We start from the raw sequence: 24,290 nt of genomic DNA on the forward strand, positions 1-24,290 counted from the left end.
GCACAACACCTTGCTTTATGCAGGTAGACTGAAAAAAGTCTCAGCAATGAAAGAAATGAGTTGACAAGGTAAATGAAGATGTATCACAGTAGGCCTTGTTCTATGGGAAATGTGATATTTACTCTTCTGTCTAATAAAAAGGCAGAAGCGGTCCCATTACCAGCAAATTGCCATTCAGCCAGCAAGTCTCAAAAGAAACAATCAAACTTACAGTGGCATTATGGCCAGTGTAGTTGAAACGTCAGAACCTTGCTCTTTTGAACTCAGGGAGTTTAATTTCAGTGTGCCTGGTAAACAAAGCTATTTGCTCTGATGTAGTGCTCCATTTCCTTGCTGTTCCATTCCTTTCCTGCCCTACCATCTGTTGTCTTCCCATTTTGTTGACAATTAGATTATGAAGCACTTCTTCAGGGACCTCTCTTTTATTTATGATGCTGTAAATGCATACCTTATCATTACTCCCAACATTATAAAGATGATGCTAATGTATGCATGTGATTCCACAAACTCTGACTAGCCATGGTGACCCCTGAAATGCATGACTGTGAGGAACATGCCTTTCCCGTAAAAGTGGGGTTTTTTTACACCTCACTTTGAATATACAGTATTAGTTTAAAGACAATCCTATTCCTCTCCATGTTTGGAGCTGGGTAGAGCAGCATGAGATTCTGTACAAGAAAAAAAAAGCAGCCCAGAACCAGGCAAATGTGTCTGTATGAGATGAGAAACCAAGGCCTATTTTAGTTCTATGTTATTTGGATGCTGGAATCATTCTGTTAAGTGCAGAACTAATACAAATTTCTGAGTTCCTCACAAATGAGAATTTAGAAGAAGTAGTAATACTTCCAAGGTCTGATTCTTCTTTCTAACTGACAGATATGTTAGCCAGGCCCTCTGTTTCCCTTCTAACTATGAAATGACTAGTAATTTGCAATTAATACAATTTTTAAAATAATAATTAAGACATGGTTGAGTTATGTTTCAATTGTAAAGGTAAAAGTTTCCCCTTTGATAACGTTGTCAAGTCATGTCCGACTGTAGGGGGCAATGCTCATATCCATTACTAAGCCAAAGAGACGGCATTGTCAAAGACAACTCTGTGTTCATGTGACCAGCATGTCTGCACAGAACGTTGTTACCTTCTCACCAAAGTGGTACCTATTAATCTACTGGCACTTTTACATGCCTTTGAACTGCTACGTTGGCAGAAGCTGGGATTAGTGAAGGGAGCTCAGTCCGTCCCATGGCACTTGGGCCTCAAACTGCCGACCTTGCTATCATCAGAGTCAGTGTCTTAACCGCTGAGTCACCACATCCCTTCAATTTTGACTGGGCATAATTTCTCAGTATGGCTGTAATTTTTAGTTATCTTCACGTTATGGGCATGTGGCATCACTAAATACTGAAGGAAAGACATTCCATTGTTCAGATACTAGCTTGTCATGTGCCTCATACTCTTTTGGGGATGTTAATACAATAACTTAGTACACAAGAGGGGATTGTGTTTTGTTCTTCAGGCTGATAGGCTGCAGCACTCAAGATTTGTTTTCTAAACTAATTACATAGTCAGAAATGAAAATGTAAATAGCTACTTCTAAAAATTATGACAATAATTAAATATTTGGACAGAATTCAAAGATATAGTGTTAGTCTGTAGAATCAGTATGTAGAGAGATCTTGTAGCACCTTTGAGACTAACTGAAAGAAAGAAGTTGGCAGCATTAGCTTTCGTAGACTTCAGTCTACTTCTTGAGATGATTTAAATATTTGGACAGGAAGGCTTGGAACTATAACTGTAACTGATTATTTTTCATAACTATTTTTCTAAACTCTGCTAAGCAAGTTGGGCTTGATTAATTCCCCACTCTACAACTCTAAGCTCTGTGGCTAACCTGTGTGCTTCTCACTGAATGCCACCAGATGCCCAGCATCGCAAGTGAAATTATGGACCTCTCTATATACAAACAGAGCTATTTTGCCTACTTCACCTATGATAAAATTATACTGTATGTATGTTTACTGAAAAATAATTTACACTCAGTTCAATGGGACTTACTAGTAAATGTATTCAGGATTGCAGTCTTAATTGTGCATGTTTACTCAGAATAAAATCCCCTATATTTCATACAGAGCTTTAAAGTAATTTTCTGTAGTGCAACACCCAGGATCCTCTGATCTAGTCAATACTCATGATTGGTGGAGCATTTGGGAAGTTGTACACCAAAAAATGAGCCAACGTGTTGTAGTGGTTTGTGTATTGGACTAGGGCAGTGAGAGACCAGGACTCGAATCCCTGCTTGGCCATGGAAACCTACTTGGTGATCTTGGGCAAGTCATACTCTCTCAGCTTCAGAGGAAGGCAAGGGTAACCACTCTCTGAACAAATTCTTCCAAAAACACCTGTGATAGGTTCACCTTAGGGTTTACCGTAAGTCAGAAATGACTTGAAGGCAAATATCAATAGTCCAAAAAACTTTTTAAAGCTCTAGTTTAATGTTGATTTCAGCTTTAATGTCTGATTCTGAGAAGCAATTAGATTACAAATGCATATGTTACTTAATTCCTTCTTTGCTTCTATGAGTCTCCTCTAGTCAGCTCTGACTAAAATAATTTATCCGAGTATGTCCTTTTCATATGATACGAATATGTGAACATGGCAAACATATTGTATTTGGTTTCTGTTGTCTGTACTATATCCCATTTATGCGGCGAGGAGAAACTCCACTAGCAAACTATTTCTAAGAGTGACAAGCATTTGGTATCACTGTCAAACAGATAGCAGAGACAGGCAACTCACATTTTCCTATTTTTTCCATTAGGAATACAACTCCCATCTTCCATCATTTTGGCTATGATAGCTGCAGTTTCTTGAATTCAGTGACACCCAGAAGCCACCAATTCCTCACTCACCATAGGGCATATTAAATGAAAACACAAGATCTATGCATTCATAGCTGCCATATATTTTATTCAGCAAAATAAACATAAATGCTATATACAAGACCTACTCTCAACAATTATGTTTCCAACAAGGTGCTCAAATGCAATATGAATTTTAAATTTGCACAACATTTGAGGGAAAAGAATTCCATGTACTAGAAGTAAGGAACCCCTTTATTTCTAGATATTGTTATACTACAACTTCATCAGTGATAACAGGAAAGCATGCTTAAAAACTTTCATATCACAATTCTAATCATTTTGGTTAGAATTTATTTTTAACGTAAAACTTTACATTTACCTCTGTTGTTTCTGCTCCTTTTTTATCTCCAGATGCTCCACTTGCATTTTTATCAGCATGCTGTAAGAAATTAAAAAGCATTATTAATTAAAAAACAAACAAACAAACAGGATGGCTCTTGCAGTCTCTTCCAACTCTATGATTCTATGACTATCTAAGACTCTGTTACGGTCCAGAGAATTACACGGCTAGTTATATATGCTCACTGGAGGTCAGGACTCATGTTTTTGGAGCAGCAATCTCTGACTATGATGGGAGGAAAAATATCAAAACTTATTTCTCATCCAATATAGCAGTTCAAAGTTTGAAAAGTCCTTCTAAGAGCTTTCAGGACTTCAGTCATAACACAAAATGCTCTTCCTTATAGTGAGTGGGGTTGGTAAACTGGAAGGATTCTCAAAAGTCAGAAAGTCATTCTTTACAGAAACACACTGGTTTAAATCCAATTGTTGGAGTAATCCCACTGAATTCACAAGATTCATGTGTGATAACTTAACAAGTCCTGTTTAATTCAGTGAGTCCACTGTAAGATATAGCCCAGTCTCCAGCATGCTTTTGAGGCTACTTCCACTTTCAGGGATAGAGAGCACATTTTGCATGTGGTGTCATTACAGTTAGTGTCACTCGGTGCAGCAACTCATGGTGTCACCCCATGACCTCCTCCCCATACCACACCTTACCAAGGTGTTTTGTACTAATATTACTCATAAATTGTAATTTCTAGATGTCATTGAATGTAAAGGCAATAGTTGTGAGACAAATAAAATTTTACCAAATTTTCACTTTAGCCACATGAAACTATGTACATGTAAATAGATTTAAGTTGTATATATGATATTGTAATTTAAGGTATAATTTTAATTTTACTAGTTGTTTAAACTATTAAAATTAATATTATACCTTAAATTACAAGGAGCCCATACCGACAATCCAAAGTAAAGCTGCTTTGGGTCACTTTGGAGGTATGCTCTTTAAATGATGCATGCATTCTAAGAGGCCAGAAGCTGTGCCAAAGCCACAATCCAATCCTAAGGACTGGAGCGCAGCTTTGGCACAACTTCTGGTCTCTTAAGATGCATGTGTCATTTAAACAGCATATCTCCAAAGTGGCCCGAAATAGCTTTATTTTGGTCTGTCTGTATGGGCCCAAAATCATACGTACAACCTAGATGTATTTACATGTACATAGTTTCATGTGGCTAAAGTGAAAATTTGGTAAAATGTTATGTTTTAAAAGAAAATTTTAAAAGAATTTAAATAATTAAAATTTTTAAAAATTAAATAAAGAAATTTATTTCTTTATTTGTTTTAATAACCTTCAATCCTGGAAACGATTGTTATCTCCTCTGGAACATCCCAGGATCTGAAATCTTCGTTTTAAATTAGTTTCAGATCCAAGTCTGTTCACTGCATGAAAACCAAGTTTCTCTGATTTGGCCATAAGAGGAAATGAAGGCCAATTAGCACAGCAAATCTTAAGATCACAGTACATTGAGAAAGGAGAGGACTATAGGAGTGCAGAGTGCAGGAACTTAAAGCTAAAATAGAACTTGGCCTAAAAATGCACATCCAAACCAAGTCAAGACATCTAATGGTGTGAGCTTGCTCAGTACTCATACCTTTCCCTGACATTAAACAACCCACTTCTATAATATGAATAAGACTGGCTCTCTGGGCTGGCCCCTTTGAAATTATATATGACTTGGAAGATAAAAGGTAAAGGTACTCCCCATTGACAAAGCTGTCAAGTTGTGTCTGACCATAGGGCGCGGTGCTCATCTCCATTACTAAGCCAAAGAGCCACCATTGTCAGAAATTACTCTGTGATCATGTGGCCAGCATGATTGCACAGAATGTTGTTTACCTTCCCACTGAAGTGGTACCTATTTATCTACTTGCATTTGAATGCTTTCAAGCTGCTAGGTTGGCAGAAGCTGGGACTGGTGATGATAGCTCCCAGGCCTCGAACCTGCCTGCGTGCCGATCTTGCAATCAACAAAGTCAGCATCTTAACCACTTGAGCCACCGCATCATTCAGAAATTCATTCAGAAATGCATACCACCACCTGATATTATCTGAAGTAATTCCTTAAGGACTTGTGTGAAAGTGCACTAACATGGTTCTGTTACATCCCTTGTCTCTAAAAATAGCTCTTTAAAAAAAAAGCCATAAATGAACACAGTGATATCCATAAAACTTCTAATCAATCAGCAGCTATAAGAATGTGCTGGATTCAACAACCAAGTGTTGTACCTACTTTAAACAAAAATATGTATCTGTGAAGGCTGGGTTAAGTTTTCTTTGGGTGGGGCAAACAAATTCAAGAGCAACAGTATGATTTCAAAGTCCAACCTCTCTATGGCTACTGATATTATTATTTCAAATAGTGTGTTATCCAGTGTTGAATTAGAACTACATTTTTATTACTATATCTCCAACATAAAACAATAATGTTTCAATGTGTAAAACCATAGCAATCAGAAGAAATCATGTGAGCTGAAACAGAACTGAAAAACAGCCAGACATGAATAATAATAATAATAATAATAATAATGTTTATTTATATACCGCTTTTCCAAATTAGATCAAAGCGGTGTACAACAAGGAAGTACAATACAAAGTTAAAATAAAACATAACAGGCCTCTCTCCCCCTCAAGATGGTGGTCAGAAGGAGGGCTTTTTCTTCTTTCAGGCAGGCAGTTGGAGCTTGCCTGCCTCTCTCCCCCCAAGATGGTGGCTGAAGGGAGGGCTTTTCTTCTTACATACAACCTTCAAACAAACATTGTTTCCTTCACCAGCATTTACAACGATGTTCAATGAAGCACAATAATGTGGCATAGAAAGTATGTTTTTTAGTAACCACACCTGTCAGTTCGGACTCCTTGATCTACAAGCTAAACCTTATAAACTAGAAGACAAGGAACTGAACGGCTTAACAAGCTAAATATGTACTGTACAGTTGGGCCTCTCTTTCCTTTTTACCTACAAGCAAGCATACAAGATCCTGATCCACATGAAGACCCCTATGTATAAGTAGGGAAAATCTGAATCTTCTGTGCTACAACTACATCTCGTAAATCCCCTCCACAGACACACATGCACACACAGCATACAGAGGTTTTAAAAAGCCTCCATTTGCACCAATTACCTTTTTTTTAATAAAAAAATAAAATTGGCCTCCATAGGTAGGGTGGGGGGTTAGGAAAAGAAGTCATTGGCAGCATGAAGCTTTCAACATCTCCTATCCATATGCAGTGTAGTGGTCCTGTTGTATTTTATATATTGCATAATTCAGCCCACAGGCACCCATAAAAGGTTTGTGTATTACAGGCTTAAATGATAAAAACAATGTGTAACAGGAGAAGCAACCATCTCCTATTTCATGCTAACCATCACCCATATTAGAATTTCAAGAAAAACTTGGATTTCCATTTGTTCACGATACATTGTGTTCTACATAAGAGATAGAAGAGGAATCAGTGTAATAATGTATGCTTCTTTTATATTTGATGAATAATTGTGCATGGGAGACAATTGATTCCGCCCCCAGCCACTGAAAGTGATACAGTACTTTGGGTCATTTATTGGTTAAAGAGTGTCCCCTTTGGGACCTAAAATGATCAAGGAGGGAATGTCAAAATGGTCAGGGGCATGGGAACAACCCTACCAGATCCCCCACCTGGGATAGGGAGGTATATTCCCTCCACATGAGACCTTGGAGGGCAATATGCACCCCACAACCTCTGCCAGTTGTCCCCCTCCCTTTTATTGGCTGACTCTCACTACTTTCCATTGTTTCTGGAGTAGACCAAAGACAGTGAATCCAGTTGCATAATTCTACAAGGAGAGGAAGAAAAATGACCAACTACCACTAGGAGTGATATAAAATGTGTATTGTCTCAAACACAACATTTAAAAATTGAGGCTCTTGGGTAGGCTTCTCAGTCCTCAAAGATTATGCAACTGGATTCACTGTTAGGCATGTGCAAATGAGCTGGTGAGCTCCCTTGCTTTCCTAGGAAGCAAACAGATAGGGGTGCAAATAAACCTATGGCTTGCCTCGATGTGTTCCCATAATAATAATCTACAGTTTACTGTGACATTCAAACATCAGTGTTTTCACTCATTCAAAAATATTCAGCAATGTCCAGAAAAACAATTGCTAATATCACCTTTTTGTTCACTGAGCATGAGTGCTAGTGTCTCTGTGTCTCTCAAGGGCTTTGCCATTTTCCCCACTGAAAACAGGATTCTGGGAAGAAGATTGGCCTACATTTTCCCCCTGTAATGATTATACTGCTGAAGTATACAGTAGGCCTTTGGTATTCACTGGGGTTTGGTTCCAAGACTGGGGAGTACACACCAAAATCAATGGATACTCATGTCCCGTTATATACAATAGTGTAGTAAAATGGTGCCCCTTATATAAAATGGCAAAATCAAAGTTTGCTGTTTGGATTTTTAAAAATATATTTTCAAGCCATGGATGGTTGAATCAGTGGATAGAGGGTACTTGCTGTATTTAGTGGAAATAGCCTTGAAAATATAGTTAACTTCTGCACCACCCCAGTCAGACTTCTCAGTGACCATTCTGTTTGCCAGGTTTGCACAACGGTGTGTTTAGGGCACACTTGGCAGGGTGGTATCACCTATAGCATAATGGAGGTAAATAATATTGATAAGACTTTTGTTTGTTTTTGTGCAGTAGCTGTCTGGCCATATTAGAACACATCATAAGAGATTTGCTATACTGTTGCACTTAATTACTGGTTCAGGAAGCATGTTTTAGTTAAATATATTTTGTCTATCTAAGCAGAAGCCAAGGTTTGGGTTTCTATTTGCTTTCCTGTACAATCTTCTAAAGCAAAGGTGAATGATAATTATTCATTCAGATGCAAGCCCCGAGAGAGTTTTAAAGCTAATAAGAGGCTTTGGATTCAACTCCTTTTATGTGTAGAGACTATCTGGGTGGTTTTTGTCATTCACTTGCTCATTAGCACAATTTGTATAATTCAATGAACAGCTGCTTCAGCATGCCTCTCCGTATGAATGCCCAACCCTAATTAACTTTCATCTATACCTGCTAATTGATTCTGTAGTGGAGATAAGCCAGTGACTTGAAACAGAAAACTAGTATTAACAGAATGAAGAAGGATGGAAGGAACTGGCAAAATTACCGCTGAGTATTCCTTGCCTAAGAAAACCCTACAAAACTGATGCGGTCAGCATAAGTCTGCAGGCAACCTGAAGCACGCACACACACACACCCTAACCAATGACTTACAAAAAGCATCCTGGAAGAATCAATATTTAAATTTGCTGGGGGGGGGGTTAAACTGTGACTATCTAATAATAATCTAGTTGCAATTGATTCTACTGAACTTGCTAAGACTCATCTCAAATGGACATGCATAGGGTTGGGCTGTGAATCCAGCTGTTGAAAAATGGTTAAAACTGCTGTACTTTTAATAAAATATTTTCTTAATCTACCAAAAAGAAAGAGGCACACATTTTGCTTGCTAATCATTGGTAACTTGCCCAACAAAGTCAGTAAACTAGTAAATGTTACTCTTATCTGTGATCTCTGCAGTCATGAACAACTAGGTATGTGCAGCATCCAATGGTCTGAGCACACCCTTAGTAAAACAGCAATAAGTAGTCCAGTGATGTTCTCTATATCAAGGGCGTGTGGGGGTGTGTATTTGTCTTCAAGTTGCAGAGTGCAAGAATAAGAATTTTGTCCCTCCATTAAATTGTTCTTCAGTCCTCAAATTTCTAGCACTGTAGTAACCTAAAACTTCAGTTGAACATTCAGAGGCATAGTTTAGGCACCCAAAGAAAAGGGGCAGACAAAGTTACCAAGAAAATACAGCAAACATGAGTATTCTAAGTGTGAATTATTTTCAATATCTCACCCTCTGCAATGCTAGAAATTTAGAGTCAGGAACAAAATTGTTAAATTAAAACTGTTGCCCCCTCCTCTCTATATTCCTGCACGCAGCAATTCGCCCCCCTCCCCCCCACAAATGATTTTACAAGTATTTGCTAAAGTTTGCAAAATCAGCAAATTATACAGAAGGCTCTTCTTCGAAAAAACAAAAAACACTAATTGTAGGTTTGCTTAGAATGGTCTTGAATGACAGGAACATCTAAACTTCAAAATGTCATAAATTATTGCAAGGAATGCAACAATAAGCTAGAAATACAACTTGGAGTAAAGTCCTTAAAGCAAACTGGATTTCTTTAAAAAGAATCATCTTATTATGTCATACTCATGCTCAGAATATTTTTAAAAAGAAGCCTGAGGTTTTGTTTTTTACTGTTTCTGAAGTTTTAGCTCATTATTTTTCTAATTACAACCATGCTACAAGGGAAAGTTGTTGAACTTTTTGAACAACTGATACGCTTAGTAAGAACTCAAAAAAATATACCACCAAAATAACAAGCAGGCAATTTGCCAGTTACATTACATTCCCTTTACATGTGGATTGATGTCTAGTCTCCATCATGAGGAGGCATATGAAAAAGTTTGACTGTCTTATACAAAAACAAGACCAGACAACCAAGAGTGTTCTAAAATATTTAATACCAGTTTCTCAGCTCCTTAACTGACACAAGGCCTTAGTCTCTGTAAGTTTAATGAATGAAGAACTATGTATTAGTTAGCCAAAAACATTATCATTAATAAATACTTCAGGAAAAAGGTAAAAATGGATTTAAGCTACAGAAAAAGAGATACCAGCTAAATATTAGGAAGAACTTCCTGAGCTATTTGACCGTGGAATATACTGCCTTGTGGAGACTCTTTGGAGGTTTTTAAACAGAGGCTGGATGGCCAACTGTCTGCAGTGTTTTGGCAGTGTCTTTATGCCTGGCAGGGGGTGAACTGGATGGCTCTTCGGGTCTCTTTCAACTCTAAGATTTTATGATTCTAAAACCCAGCTAACACTCATTGAATCAATAGGCTTACCAAGTTCCCACTTATTCAAAGGGGGGGGGGGGGGACTGGATTCAGTGCAAAAACTAGATCCCAGAAGTATCAAGCCTGTTGTGGAAACTACAAATTATGCATTTGAGTTTTCCACATTTGGGGTGAGTATATCTGGAGTGCCTCACCTTGGGAAAACTAGCTTCATGATTATGGTATCTCCCCTGCTAGGTAAGTAGGAAACATCTCCAAACACACTGTAAAAACAATCCACTTTGAGACTGCTTTAACTGCCCTGGCTCAATGCCAGGAAATCCTAGGAACTGTTGAGCCTTCTCTGTCAGAGATAGCTCTGGTGCCACCATAAACCACAATTCCCAGGATTCACTAGCATTGAGCCGGGGCAGTTAAAGTGGTGCTCATTTCTGCAGTGTGTTTTGGACCCAAATCCCCATCCTCCACTGTTCTGCTCAGGTCCTGTAAATTCAAGCCAGTAACCTCCCTAATTGAGTCAATCCGTCCAGCCGAGTGATTCCCATACTTTTGGCCTTCAGGTGTTTTGTACTTCAGCTCCCAGAGTTCCAAGATGGCAAGGGCTTCTGGGAGCTGTACTCCAAAAACCACTTAAGGACCAAAGTTTGAGAGCCACTATGGTCTTCCTCTCTACTGCTTTCTACTTTTCTTAGCATTACCATCTTTTCTATGAGCCATGCCTTCTCACAATGAGGCCAAAGTAGGACAGCCTCAATTTGACCATCTTGGCTTCCAGGGAGAGGTCCGCTGAAGGATCTGCTTAAGGACCCATTAGTCTGTCTTTTTGGCTGCCATGAATCAGAGGCCGTGTAGTATCAAGTCACAACCCTTATTCTCCTCCTTCCACCCCACTCTTCCAACATAGTTCCAAAACACACTGCAGAAATTCATCCAGTTTGCGACCTCTAAACTGCCCTGATGGGGAATTCTGGAAACTGTAGTTTAGTGAGACCTTTAACCTTCTCTGTCAGAGAGAGCGCTCTGGTGCCACAATAAAATTCCCAGGATTCCTGCAAGTGGATGCAGTGTGTTTTGGGCCATGCTTTCTTGGCTCACCCATCCCCAAACAAGGGACCAGCTTCACCTCCGCATACCAGAGCAGGGTGGAAGCTTCCTCTGCTACAGGAGAGGCATCCTCAGAGGAAGCTAGGCAGTCAGCTGTGTCTTTTTGAGGGTGCATCTGCACTGGAGCACTAATCTGGTTTGGTCTCCCTTGGAGGGTCATGGCTCCAGGCGAGGGGATTCTGGGCATGGTCGTTTGTTGTGGCATCTGAAGCCATGACCCTCCAAGGGAGACCAAACCGGATTACTGCTCCAGTGCAGATGCAAGTTTAGCCCCAAGAGCTTTCAGCTTTCCCCCTGAAGCAAAGACAAGGCCTCCACCTTTCCCCCTCCATGCCTTCAGTACTTACAGTGGCGTACCACCAGCTTGCAAAAGCCATGGCTGGGACTCAGCTGGGGCTGCCTCCCTCCTTGCCTCCCAGACTGGAGCTCAGTCCGCGCTCTCTCTCCAACCCGCAGCGCCGCCCGGATCCCTGCCCTGCCTCCCGAAGAGTAGTAGGGCGGGACCCCTTGGAAGGGAAAGGCCTGGGCGGGCCCCTCTCCAGCCGCCCAGCCCTCCACGGATCCCAAGCACAGGCCACAAGGGAGCAAGGGGGGCCGGCGTCCTCCTTTCCCCAGGACCTGTCCTCCATCCCAGCCTTCTGCCCAGGAAGGATTCCTAAATGGCCACTTTCCAGGCTCCCTAGGCGTCCTCCTTTCCCAGGATCCGTCCTCCATTCCAGCCTTCTGCCCAGGAGGAATTTTCTCCCTTTTGAGCAGGACTAAGAAGCAGGAATTGACATTTCCAGGAGTGTTTCGAGCTGCTTCTTCTTTAGCCCTGTCCTCCATCTTGTCCTCCATTTGGCGGTGCCCCGTCCTCCTTTGCGGGAAGGACCCTGGGTGTCCCTCGATGGCGAGCAATACTCTTCTACAGTAAGACCCCCGTCCACCAAACCCTGGTAACCCTTACTGGCCCAACAGTCCAGATGCATAAAAGACATTTACGCCAACCACTGCGCCACACTGGGCTCTCTTCCTCTTCTTTTTGCAGGAGATGGAAAGAAGGAATCCTGTAGCTTTTGAATTAGACTTGCAGTGGTCCCCAAACTGTGCCCTTTAAGGGATTTTGGACTTCAGCTCCCAGAATCCCCGGCTATTGGCCAACATGGCTGAGACTTCTGGGAGCTGAAGTAAAAAAAATCTCTTAAAGAGCACAGTTTGGGGTCCACTGAATGAGAGGCTTGCTGACTCCCTAGATTCAGTTGCAGACTTTTTTTTGGGGGGGGGGGGGGTGGGGGGGTGGAATTAGCTTTTGGACTACATCTCCCAACATCCCCCGGTCAATGAGGTGTTGTCTAGCAAGTCCCTTTGCCCAATCCCTGGAAAGCAGGCGTGTCCCTTGAGTTCCTTCCCCTCCCAAAACAACAAGGCTTGCTGCTGGCCTTGCGTAATGCTGCTCTCTGCAAACTTCTGGGTGTGTAACTTGTGTGCCTTCCAGTTGTTTCGTATTTATGGCGGCCCTGAGGGCGAACCTAACATGGGGTTTTCTTGACAAGAGTTGTTCCGAGGAATGGCTACAAAAAGGAGTCTCCCAGCAAAGCCCTAGTGGTTTAAGAGTTAAGACTATGACCCTGGAGACTAGGGTTTGATTCCCAGCTCAACCCTGAAACCTACTGACATTGGGCAACTTACGTCACACTCTCTCAACCTCAGGACAAACCTCCCCTGAACAAGTCTTGGCAAGAAAACCCCATGATAGTTCTGGTAGCAAATAGATTTGTTGTTGCTTTTAGCCTCTTAGCAAAGTTGTTCCCCTTATCTTTGGCTCCATCTGTTATGTTTCAACTTTCTGTATGCTTTGATGTTAACTGTATACTGTTTTAATAAGATTTTAACTTTTTTATTCTTACTGTAAAGTTTTTATTAACATTATATTATATTATATTATATGTATGCTGTAAACCGCTTTGATCGTAGGAAAAGCGGTATACAAATAAATCATATTATTATTTATTATTATTAACATTACTATTAAAGCCTTTAGGGCTGAAAATACAAATAAATACAGTAAATAAATAAAAAAGTATTAACATTTATTTATAGAACGCTGTAAAGTTTGCATAGTGCTTTACATAGTAAGGGTCAACTAAAATAAGAAAGAAAGGGAAATAAAGAATAAAAACCCGCCAAGCGGTGTGCAATCTAAAACAGCAACATTACAATAGCTCTAAAATGATAATAATAATAATAATAACTATATTTCATATCAAAAATAACACAATACAATATAAAAATATAATCAATAAATACTAACATTCATACAATAAAATAGTTACTATAATACTAACTAGTATACAATCAAAACAAAGTAAGCAGCAGATTAAAACATTTTTTAATCTTGTGTGCTGCCTTGGGTCCCTTTCTGGGAGAAATGCGGCTTAAAAATGAAATGAATAAATACAAAATTTTAAAAAGTGAATCTGCACTCCAGAAATAATGCAGCTGGATACTGCTTTAACTGCCATGGTTCAATATGAGGAAATTCTGGGATTGGTAGTTTTGTGAGATATTCAACCATCTCTGTGAGGGCACTCTAGTGCCACAACAAACTACACATCCCAGGATCCCATAGTACTGAATCATGCAGTGCAGATGCAGCATTTGAGTCCCCCCCCCCCCCCCCGCTCCTTGAAGTGAACTAGGAGTTTATCAGACAAGGGAAATTGGAAGTATAATCCAATGGCAATCCGAATGCAATTGTAAAGGTACCAATCAGGAGAAACAAACAAACTAAGTCCATGATCCAAGATGGCTTTTTATTTTGCATGCAAATAAACACAGGGGAATCATTTCTACCAAACTGTGCCACCGGACAAAGCGTAGAGCAGCCTTTTATACAGAAGACAGTGCTTAAGTTTTGGGCACCCTCCTTCTGAACTTTCAATAACCCAAGTTAAAAAAGTGTATTCTTAACATTTAATGAGGATGAAACTCTATGTCTTATCATTTGGCACTGAAAACTGATTTATCTCCCTCCCTGTCTGGGTCAGCTTGGCCTTGACTTTGCAGGTGCACTGTTATCGTGCCAAAACTCAGAAAGGGGAAGGTGGGGAGAGAATAGTCTAGGTTTCTGGGAGCTGAAGTCCAAAATCTCTTAAAGGGCACAGTTTGGGGAACACTGTGCTGGAGGAATCAAAGCTGCATAATGAATTCTGCTTTTTGGACACAGGGAGGTGCCAAAATGAGGAAGCATACTGGCAACTGCCTGCATTTGCTGCAGCATTAGAAGCATAATTCAAATTCTTCTCTGAATCGCTGCCCCAGAAGTTTAGCACTATGCTGGATAAGATTACACCAGTCTGATGCTTCCTTTTCATGGGGAGGAGCTCTAAATGCTAAGCCCCTCCCCTATTTATTTTGTAAAAGAAGGGCTAGTACCCAAGTCATTTCCTGGAGAGTCACCTGGGCCTCTTGGTGCCTCTACACACAGAAACCAACTCAAGTAGGCTCCTTATATAACCACCACAGCAGGAGCCTAGACATATTTAATACCTTTGAGCATATCCAAAGTACATGCCATCAAAACATTGGAGATACAGGCAGCTGCCACACAGGGATTAGTGAGCCAGGCTTCCAAGTCTTGTGACCAGGCTACTAGTGTGATCCCCTGCAATTTAGAAACTGTAGGGGGAAAGTGCTATGTATCTCTTCAAGGACTAGCAATGATCTGGTGGCATAAACATTAATGGGCACCAGCTTTGTGATTAAACCAACTGGGAATCATGCAGCCCTCCAGATGTGGTTGGAGTGGGACTGCCAACAGTCAGCAGAGCCAATGGTGAAGAAAGCTACAAACTGCAGTTGCAATTACAATTCAAAAAGGACATTGGGAAACTGGAGCATGTCCAAAGGAGGGCAACTAAAATGGTGATGGGTCTGGAAAGCATGCCCTATGAGGAACGACTTAGGGATCTGGGGATGTTTAGCCTGGAGAAGAGAAGGTTAAGAGGTGATATAACAGCCCTGTTTAAATATTTGAAGGGATGTCATATTGAGGAGGGAGCGAGTTTGTTTTCTGCTGCTCCAGAGAACAGAACCTGGAGCAATGGACACAAGCTACAGGAAAAGAGATTCCACCTCAACATTAGGAGGAACTTCCTGACAGTAAGGGCTGTTCAACAGTGGAACAAACACTCCCTCGGAGTATAGTGGAGTCTCCTTCCTTAGAGGTCTTTAAATAGAGGCTGGATGACCATCTGTTAGGGGTGCTTTGATTGAGATTTCCTGCATGGCAGGGGGTTGGACTGGATGGCCCTTGCGGTCCCTTCCAACTCTACGATTCTATGATTCTACATTTGGAGGACTGCACAATTCCAAGTCCTGTTTTAAAGTGGCTGCTGTGAGGGATTTAGAAGAAACAGACTGCAAACAATTCCCACCCCTCTGCAACATATTAGAAATTAGTCACTGATCTTCTTTTGCTCACACACCCATAGCCCTAGGGCAAGTGTGGGTACAAAATTTCATATGCTGTTGGACTGCAGCTCCCATCATCAGCTCAAGCTAACATAGTGGTGAAGGCTCAAGGCATTTGCAGGAGCCAGTGTGGTGTAGTGATCTGATTGTTGGACTGGGATACTTGGAGACAACAGTTCAATCCCCACTTGGCCAGGAAAACCCACTGGGTGACCTTGGGCAATTCACAGCCAAGGAGGAAGGCAAAGGCAACACATCCTGCCTGAACAAATCATACCAAGAAAACCTAGTGATAGGGTCGCCATGAAGTCAGAAACAACTTGAAGGCACATAACAATTTCAGCAACATGTAGAAGGCCTTACTTTGCCAACCTGTGATCTAGACACACATCTATAGCGGGCCATAGCTATTGACTGGGTTTTTTTGTCCCAGAACCTTAGACACCAAATTCCATGGATGCTCAAATCCCATTATATACAATGTTGTACTAAAACGGTGTCCTTTATACAAAATGGCAAAATCAAGGCGTGCTTTTTGGATATTTTTTAAAAATACTTTCAAGCAGTGGATGGATCAGTGGAGGCAGAATCTTTGGATAAGAAAGGCCAACTGTAATCCCTGCTACCTACAGTCCTCAGCTGAAGGATTGAGGAGTACCATATTTCAAAGTGTCCACCTATAGCCCTGGGCACCTTTCCACCTTCAAATTGTTTCTGGACTTGTGTTCCCATCAGATCTTATCCAGCCTAGTGAATAGATTATGGGAGCCGAAGTCGAAAACATCTGGAGGGCCTCAAAATCTGTCATCCTCTCCTTTCCAAGTTCTGTATTCAAAGATATAGCCATGTTAATCTGTAGAATCAGTATGTGATCTTGTAGCACCTTTGAGACCAGCTGAAAGAAAGAAATTGGCAGCATTGAGCTTTCCTAGACTACAGTCTATGCATCTGAGGAAGTCGACTGAAGTTTATGAAAGCTCATGCTGCCAATTTCTTTCTTTCAGTTAGTCTCAAAGCTGCTACAAGATCTTTCCACATTCTGGGCAGTGAGATGGGAAGTAGAGAAGCTCTCCCAGTTTCCCTCTTTACATGCTGCCCTTCAGGGGCCCTGCATCCGCATTGCAGAAATAATCCAGTTTGATACCACTTGGAACTGCCAAAGCTCAGTGCTATGGAACTCTGGGAAGTGTACTCTGTGGTGACACCAGGCTTTGCTTTGGTGCCACCAAAACTAACAAGAAGAGGCAGGCTTACCCTCTCTCTTTGGTCTCTGAAAACGATTAAGTGTGTGAGCAAAAGAAGATCAGTGACTCATTTCGAATACGTTGCAGAGGGGTGGGAATTATTTGCTGTCTGTTTCTCCTAAATCTCTCACAGCAGCCACTGTAAAACAGGAATTGTGCAGCCCTCCAAAGGTAATTGCCACTGCAGTTTGTAGCTTTTTTCACCATTGGCTCTGCTGAATGTTGGCAGTCCCACTCCAACCACATCTGGAGGCCTGCAGGATTCCCAGTTGCTTTAATAGCAAAGCTGGTGCCCATCAATGTTTGGTTCCAGGACCCCTGTGGGTAACAAGATCAGTGGATGCTCAAGGCCCATTAAATATAACGGCAGAGCAAAATAGTGTCCCTTATATAAAATGGAAAATCAAGGCTTGCTATTTGGAATTTATACTTTTTGGAATATTTTCAAGCCATGGTTGCATGAATCCATGGATAAAAAATCTGTGGATAAGGAGGGCCAACTGTACAAAGCTCAGACGTTTTTATCACTCATCCATCAGTTTCTAAATTGCAAGGGATCCCACTAGGAGCCTGGTCATAAGGCTGAGAAGCCGGGCTCAGCATGGTGCATATGATGGAACTGGCAAGGCCAGTATGGGACATGTATTTTAACTGTATGCTGTATTTTATTCTGTGCTTTACTCGATATTGTAAGCTGCCTTGATCCTGCAGGAGAGGTGGCATATAAATAAATTATTATCATCATCATTATTATTATTATTACTACATATGGGATTGACATGCCCAGCATGGTACATATGGACTTGGCAAGCAGCCCTTCCTAGGCTGTTGGGAAACCCAATCCAAGGGCAGGGATGCAGAGCGCCAGAAGTCTGGAGGAGAGGGGCAAGAAGAGTAGGCTCCATTTTCCCTGGGGTCAGATTCAGTTATACATTTGGGGAAGAGGAAATGTACGTATCAAAGGGGGAAGGAAGGTGGCTGTGGACAAATGGCGGGCTTCCCAGGCTGAGGGGGCTTCCTCCTTGAGTCAGTAGAGAGAGCGCCTCGAGAGGAGACAAAGTTGCGAAGTTGGGTTTTCCAGGCGCCCCCTCAAACTCCGCTTCCCAGGATGCCACAGCACTGGGCCACAGTAGCTCCAGGGGTGCCGTGACTCAGTGCTGTGGCATCCTGGGTGCCAAACCGGATTATTTCTGCAGTGCGGACGCAGTTTAAAAGAAATTGGCCAATTTGCGGAGTCGCAGCCGCCTGGCCGCGCCCGACGCCAAAGCAGCCAGGGCCAGGGCCAGTTCCTTGACCCACACACACCCCCCACACCCAGAGCCCACAAGCGGTCCCCAAGTCCTGCCCCAGAGTGGAGTCCCAAAGGCGGCCCCATTCCCGTCCCGTTAACTCACCGCTTTGCCGCCCTTGGCAGCCTGCCTCTTGCCTTTGGGGGGCTGCTGCTGCTGCTGCTGCTGCGACATGATGAGGGCCCCAGTTTCTCCCCAGGACCTGCGTGGCTTGTGGGCTGACTGGGCTGCTGAGGGGGCGGCTGTGAGGCAGCTTTTTCCGAGGGGCCCAAGTCCGTGCCAAAGCCCAGCTGGTCCCTCCTCTTCCTGCGGCCCTCTCCTTGGAGCAACGACAACAACACACCAGCCCCAAACTCTTCTTCAGCAAGTCCTCCAGCTCCAGCCCTGGCTGAGGAAGAAGGCAGCCAGGGAGGGCAAGGAGGAGAAGAAGGGCCAGGGCGAGCCCTCAAGTCGGTGGCTTTTTGTTTGCCAACCAGACACGCGCCGTTGACTTGGCCCTCAGAGCCCTTTCCGAGGGCGAGGTTGCCATGTTTATCTTCCCTTTTTCAAGGGAGCTCCCTCAGCCTTATCACCCAGACACTGGGGCCAGAGAGAGAGCTAGAGCAGGGTTCAATGGCTCTCTCTCTCTCTCTCTCTCTCTTGTGTGCCTTGAAGGAGTTTCTGACTTATTATTGTTATTATTGAAGCAGTCAATTGCTTATAGCCTTTAAAAATGCATGAGTCTATAAGACTGCTCTTCGGGGATCGGGCTACATAGCCACCGGAGACTCTGCAAAAAGCAATAATCATACACTCATCCCTCCATATTTGGGGCTTTGATATTTGCAGGTTTGGTTATTCGCGGATTTGGTTAATACGTATATTCTCTCTAGGAATATCTAGGCCCTCCTCCAGTGCAACTCTATGGTCAACTTTAACTTAAAAAGTTGCCCTGAAAGACCTAGAGATTCCTAGAGAGACTACTCTACTAGGCCTTTGTAGCTCCTCCAGTGCAGTCTTATGGTCAGTGTCTGTCAGATGTTGATCACAGAGTTGCACTGGAGGACCTAGAGATTCCTAGAGAGGTGTCCTATCAGGTAAAAACATGATGTTTGTTATTTGTAGTTTTTCCATATTCACGGGGGTCTTGTGCCCTTAACCCTAGTGAATATGGAGGGACAAAGGTAGTTGCCTGCTTTCGTCAGGACTCATGCTCAAGGACATCCAGTTGCCTCTTTCGCTAGCTCTGCATCTGGGACCAAGTGGTCTGTATTTCCCTCTTCCCAAAACACAGTGACTGTACCATAACAATTGCCTCCTGAAATGTAGACCTATATGGAGAAATGAACATTAAGAAATGATCTCAGGGGAGGGGGGAATAGAGCTTCCTGTCCCTGTGTGAGTTGCTATAAAACTTGTCAGAATCTGTGTTCGAGGCTCTCTTTGCAATTTTGCTAGAGGCCCATACGTAATCAATAAATCCATACTTTTCTGCTTTGAAAGGTCTCTAGTCCCATTATTTTCTGCTACATTATTATTATTTGTTGTTGTTAACTGCCCTCAAGTGGATCTCGACTCATGGTGACCCTATAAAGGAGACATCTCCAAGACCCGCTGCCCTCCTGTTCTGCTTAATTCCTGCAACCCCTTAATACCCATGACCTCCTTAATAGAGTCCACCCATCTGGCCTGGACCCAAGCTGAGGTATGGTGACCCTAAAGCTAATCATCATCATCATCATCATCATCATCCTTGATTGCAGTCAATAGATCCAATAGATCCAGTAACAAACCCAAACATAAAATTAAAAATGATATCCAAAAGGAATACATAGTACAGTTTTTAAAAAAACCCAATAAAATGATTGCTATCAGCTTTCTCTAAAACACATAAGAGAACTCGAATCCTCTTTGCCTCTGAAAGAAATCTAGCAACAGCCAATGTTACATTTGGAGACTTATCCTCCATTGGGAACCTGATACGAATTCGGGTAGAGCATCTGACAAATTTTCTCACTTGTGGCATAATCAGATTCTGGCAGTACCTCATCATAAAAGCTACAGGACAGAAAAATGTGCTTCCTTGACTCGACTTCAAGGAGCACCATTTAAGGCGAACCTATCCTGGGGTTTTCTTTGCAAGTTCCTCCAGAGGGTGTTTGCCATGACCATCTTCTCAGGCTGAGAGAGTGTGACTTGAGCAGGATCACTCAGCAAGTTTCCATGGCAGAGCAGGGATTCAGACCCTGGTCTCCAGAGTTGTAGTCGAATGCTCAGGCCATAAGGCAATTCCTCCACTGAGTATTTAGATACAAGGCTATTTTATTACATTCCTTCAAGTCAACTCTGAAGCGTGGTCCTCTCCTAGGGATTTCCTGGCAAGATTTAATCAGAAGAGGTTTGCCACTGCCTTCCTCTGAGGCTGAGAGAGTGTGACTGGCCCATGGTCACCCAGTGGGTTGACATGGCTGAGCTGGAAATCAAAGCCTGGTCTCCAGAGTCAAAACTCAAACCACTACACCTCACTGGCTCTCTTAATTTCTCTAACCCACCTCAATTTGCTTGCTGCTTTGGCTAGTCTCTTTTTTCTTAATTATTTTTTTTACATGCAGATTTAAAAAGCACACAAACTTACAAAATTAATATACCCACAATACCTTACAAACAATACATTACATAAACACAAAACAAAAGAGCGTTCCTATAATTTTTTTTCCCTTCTGTTATATTGTCTGCTTATCTTTACTTCTAGATTTCCCAACATCTCTTGAGATTCTACATTATATATCTTAAACATATTTTGGTTTTGTAAATTCTTTAATCAATCATTATAATCAATTATTATATCTCATTTCAGACCAATTACAAAGTCTTTGTCTCAGTTGCTTTGGCTCCTCTGAGGTTTAAACCTGTTCTCTCTTATCAGAAAGAACAAGGTTTTCTGATAATTAAAGTCATGACCCCTGAGCACCTTTTTCTAAAAAAAGACAACACATATTCTCAATGCACAGATCAAAGTCCATCTGAAAATCCTGCAAAAAATGCAAGTTATTTTTTGATGTTAGCTTCCAGGATTCCCTGATATCCTTTGCTTATGAGGCCTATTGGCTAAACTGGCTCTGGGTTTCAGGGAGTTGTAGTGCAAAAGGGTAGCTCTACCAAGCTCTATGCTAATACATCACTCCTAGTCTCCCTTATCCAAAATACTTGAGACCGGAAATGTTTTGGAGTGCCTGTGTTTGCATATACATACATGATCAGATATCTTGGAGATGGGACCAAGTCTAAACACGGAATTCATTCATGTTTCATATGCTCCATATAAACATAGCCTGAAGGTAATTTTATACACCACATTTTAAATAATTTTGTGCATGAAACAAAGTTTGTGAACACTGAACCACCAGGAAACAAAGGTGTCGCTATCTCAGCCATCCATGAAAAGAATTTTGGTTGTTGGAGATTTCAGAATTCTAAGGCGGGTTACAAACCGCCACTTGGGACATCCTCAGGATGTCCCAGTTTAAAAAAGGGGCGTCTCTTCCAGACGCCCCTCTTTCTGTTACGGACTCTGTCCATAACAAATGGCGGCGGCCGTTCCACACGGCCGCCACCATCTTGACATAATGGATGCTGTGCGTCCGCACATCATGCGGCGCTAATGACGTCGCGAGTGTGCCATTGGCGCCTCGCAGCGTCATGAGCGCGACGCCAGAAGAAGCTCCATTTTGGAGCTTCTTTTTTGCTCTGTAAGGGAGCCGCGCAGTTTGGCTGCGGCGGCTCCCTTGCGGAGCAAACAGCAGTGCCGGGAGACCGCCGCAAAGCGGCGGTTTGTAACGCCTCTAAGTACGGTAGCCTGAACCTATAATAGTGTGGCCTAGTAGTAAGACTAACTAGAAAATGAACAACAATATTGAAATCCTCACTTAGCCATGAGTTCCACGCTGTCACCTAGATTCAGTCACTATCTCTCAGTCTGAACCTACTGTTACCACACCCAACACCCCCACACAGTATATGGGGTTTCATATTTTCATAACTAGAGCCAGTCATATTTTAAGAGGTCACAATGATCTTTGAAACACTAGGAAGTGTCCCATGGGAAAGGAATGTTGACCCAAAAAGATGTGAAGGATTTAGGTAACACCAAAATAAAAGTTATATGGGTTTGCTGATTGCTCCGCCTTTCCCCAGACTTTGTGTATATCCTCTTGCATTGGAAAAAAAGACAGTCTCCATGCAGTAAGGCAAGTGAGACAATTTCTCCTACCAATCCCCCTGACATGTTCCCAGACAACTCCCCTATCCATCCACCTTAAATTCAATCAGTGATTTTGTTACTCTGAATTTAAAACCTTCAGTCATTCCAGAATCCCATTGTGGATTACCTAAGAAAACAGTCAGGACTTTAGTACACTACAAGATAGCACTAAGTATCCCTTGTGGCTATGAAATCAGATATAAATATCAACCCCTACTCTAGCCTCATGTGTGCACAGATGGTCTCCTTCATTAACTGTATCACCCTCAGATGCTGTCTGAGCCACACCTTACTTTCCATAGATTCCTCTGCAAGATTAGTAAATATCATCCCCTCTACAACCCTCAGCCTCCACTATCCATACTTATATTTCCATTAGCCTTATATGGTGTGTTAAATTGAATTCTTACTATGTGTTTGTGTGTTTTCTTGACTATTTATAAGATAAAACCATAATTGGCCCAATGCTGACGGCCCAAAAGGGGTGGGTTTCTGCTGCTCCTTTCCGCGCCAGATTGGGGCCAGGGCAGTCTCACCTGCAGCCCCAATCCGGCACTTTTTCAAGTCATGGAGAAGTGGCAAAATGCCACTTCCCCATGTCCTGGAAAAGGGGTGTCCTTGGGGCTGCATGCCCCCACACACCCTGACAGGCGCAGCCATGGAAGAAAGGGGCCACCCAGCCCCTTCGTTCTCGCAGCAATCTAGTTGCCGCAGGAACAAAGCGCGTGCCCAAAAGGATCTCCATTTCGGAGCTCCTTTCTGCGCTGCAGATAAGGTGCCACAAGCACCCTCCAGCAGCACAGGGACATCATGCACGCTCCGGTCCATGTGGAGGCAGCACGTGCGTGATGCCATTGGCCCGCGCTGTGTATGGATGGCATGCCTTCAAAATGACGCCGTCCATATGAACTAGGGCAGAGGAGCGTGTGGTTGCTACTCACTCCCCAGCCCTAGTTTTGGCCCGAGGACGGGTTGTCTGTATCAGGCCTTTATTCATTAAACTTGGAATCTTTGTTTAATGGACTTGGCATACACACGTGAAAATGATCCTCATGGTTACCCAGTCTCTCACAGACCTCTTGCTGAGCTAATAAATTCCTCTACATATTGTTGGTGGGGATCCCAGTTTCTTTCACACAAACCTTTTTGGTTAATGCTACTCAGAGTATTGTTATCAGCATAAGGTGACTTTGGGGAAGAACTATGTGCACTGCTGCTTCGCAGAAGAAAAGTGTTATAGTAATGTTACAGATACTAATTAAGAACTAATAAGTCTATGGTCTTCTTTCACCTTCCTGTTAAACTTTGTGACATTTCTGAGTACTCTTGTCTAGGTTTGTGTTGCTAAGTGTGATTTCAACACAGCTGCTTAGAAACTGTTACTCTTCCTTCAGAAGCAGTTCCAATTTGCAACTTTTTTAAAATACCATATATAATAAGATGTATATACAATTCAGCAAGTTTAAAAAAAACAATTTCAGGAAGTTACAAAGTCTGGGCAAATAAATTTCAAAACTTAAATTATGCCAGTGCCTGGAAAGTGAAGAGTAATCCAGAGCTGGAGTGTCACAGGTCAAAAGTGCATTCCCCTCTGACAGGGCTGGCCCTCCATGGATGACTTCAGCAGATGACTGAAGTACAGAGGCAAGTTGATAAGGGAACAATACTCTTTAAGGCCAGAAGTGGGGAAGTCCTCCCTACCCCCAATAATTTGGACTTTTGCTCCCAGAAACCATAGTTAGCTTCTAACTAATAAGGGCAAAACAGACTGCGTCAAAGGCAGTCAAGCTACCCCT

The 24,290-nt window shown here is 42.3% G+C and overlaps 1 protein-coding gene across 5 annotated transcripts in view; it reads right to left on the reverse strand.

Annotated features, from left to right (window-relative positions):
• Positions 1 to 18,760, reverse strand: part of CAST (calpastatin) — a 90,042-nt gene extending 71,282 nt beyond the window's left edge. For 3 of the 5 annotated variants that reach the window (XM_089492891.1, XM_089492878.1, XM_089492869.1), the window contains exons 1-2: positions 18,360 to 18,760; positions 3,242 to 3,301 (exon numbers count right to left, since the gene is read on the reverse strand). In XM_089492891.1, coding sequence (XP_089349017.1) covers positions 3,242 to 3,301; positions 18,360 to 18,428 — 129 coding nt within the window. In that variant the 5' untranslated portion in view covers positions 18,429 to 18,760. Of the gene's footprint in view, positions 1 to 3,241; positions 3,302 to 11,616; positions 11,696 to 18,359 lie in introns of those variants that run through there. The other 2 variants (XM_089492896.1, XM_089492887.1) reach the window with 2 other exon arrangements.
• Positions 18,761 to 24,290: the final 5,530 nt, after the last annotated feature.

This window comes from Sceloporus occidentalis, unplaced genomic scaffold, assembly GCF_023333645.1.
Source record: "Sceloporus occidentalis isolate IW3139 unplaced genomic scaffold, rSceOcc1.0.p SCAF_1, whole genome shotgun sequence".
Taxonomy (NCBI): domain Eukaryota; kingdom Metazoa; phylum Chordata; class Lepidosauria; order Squamata; family Phrynosomatidae; genus Sceloporus; species Sceloporus occidentalis.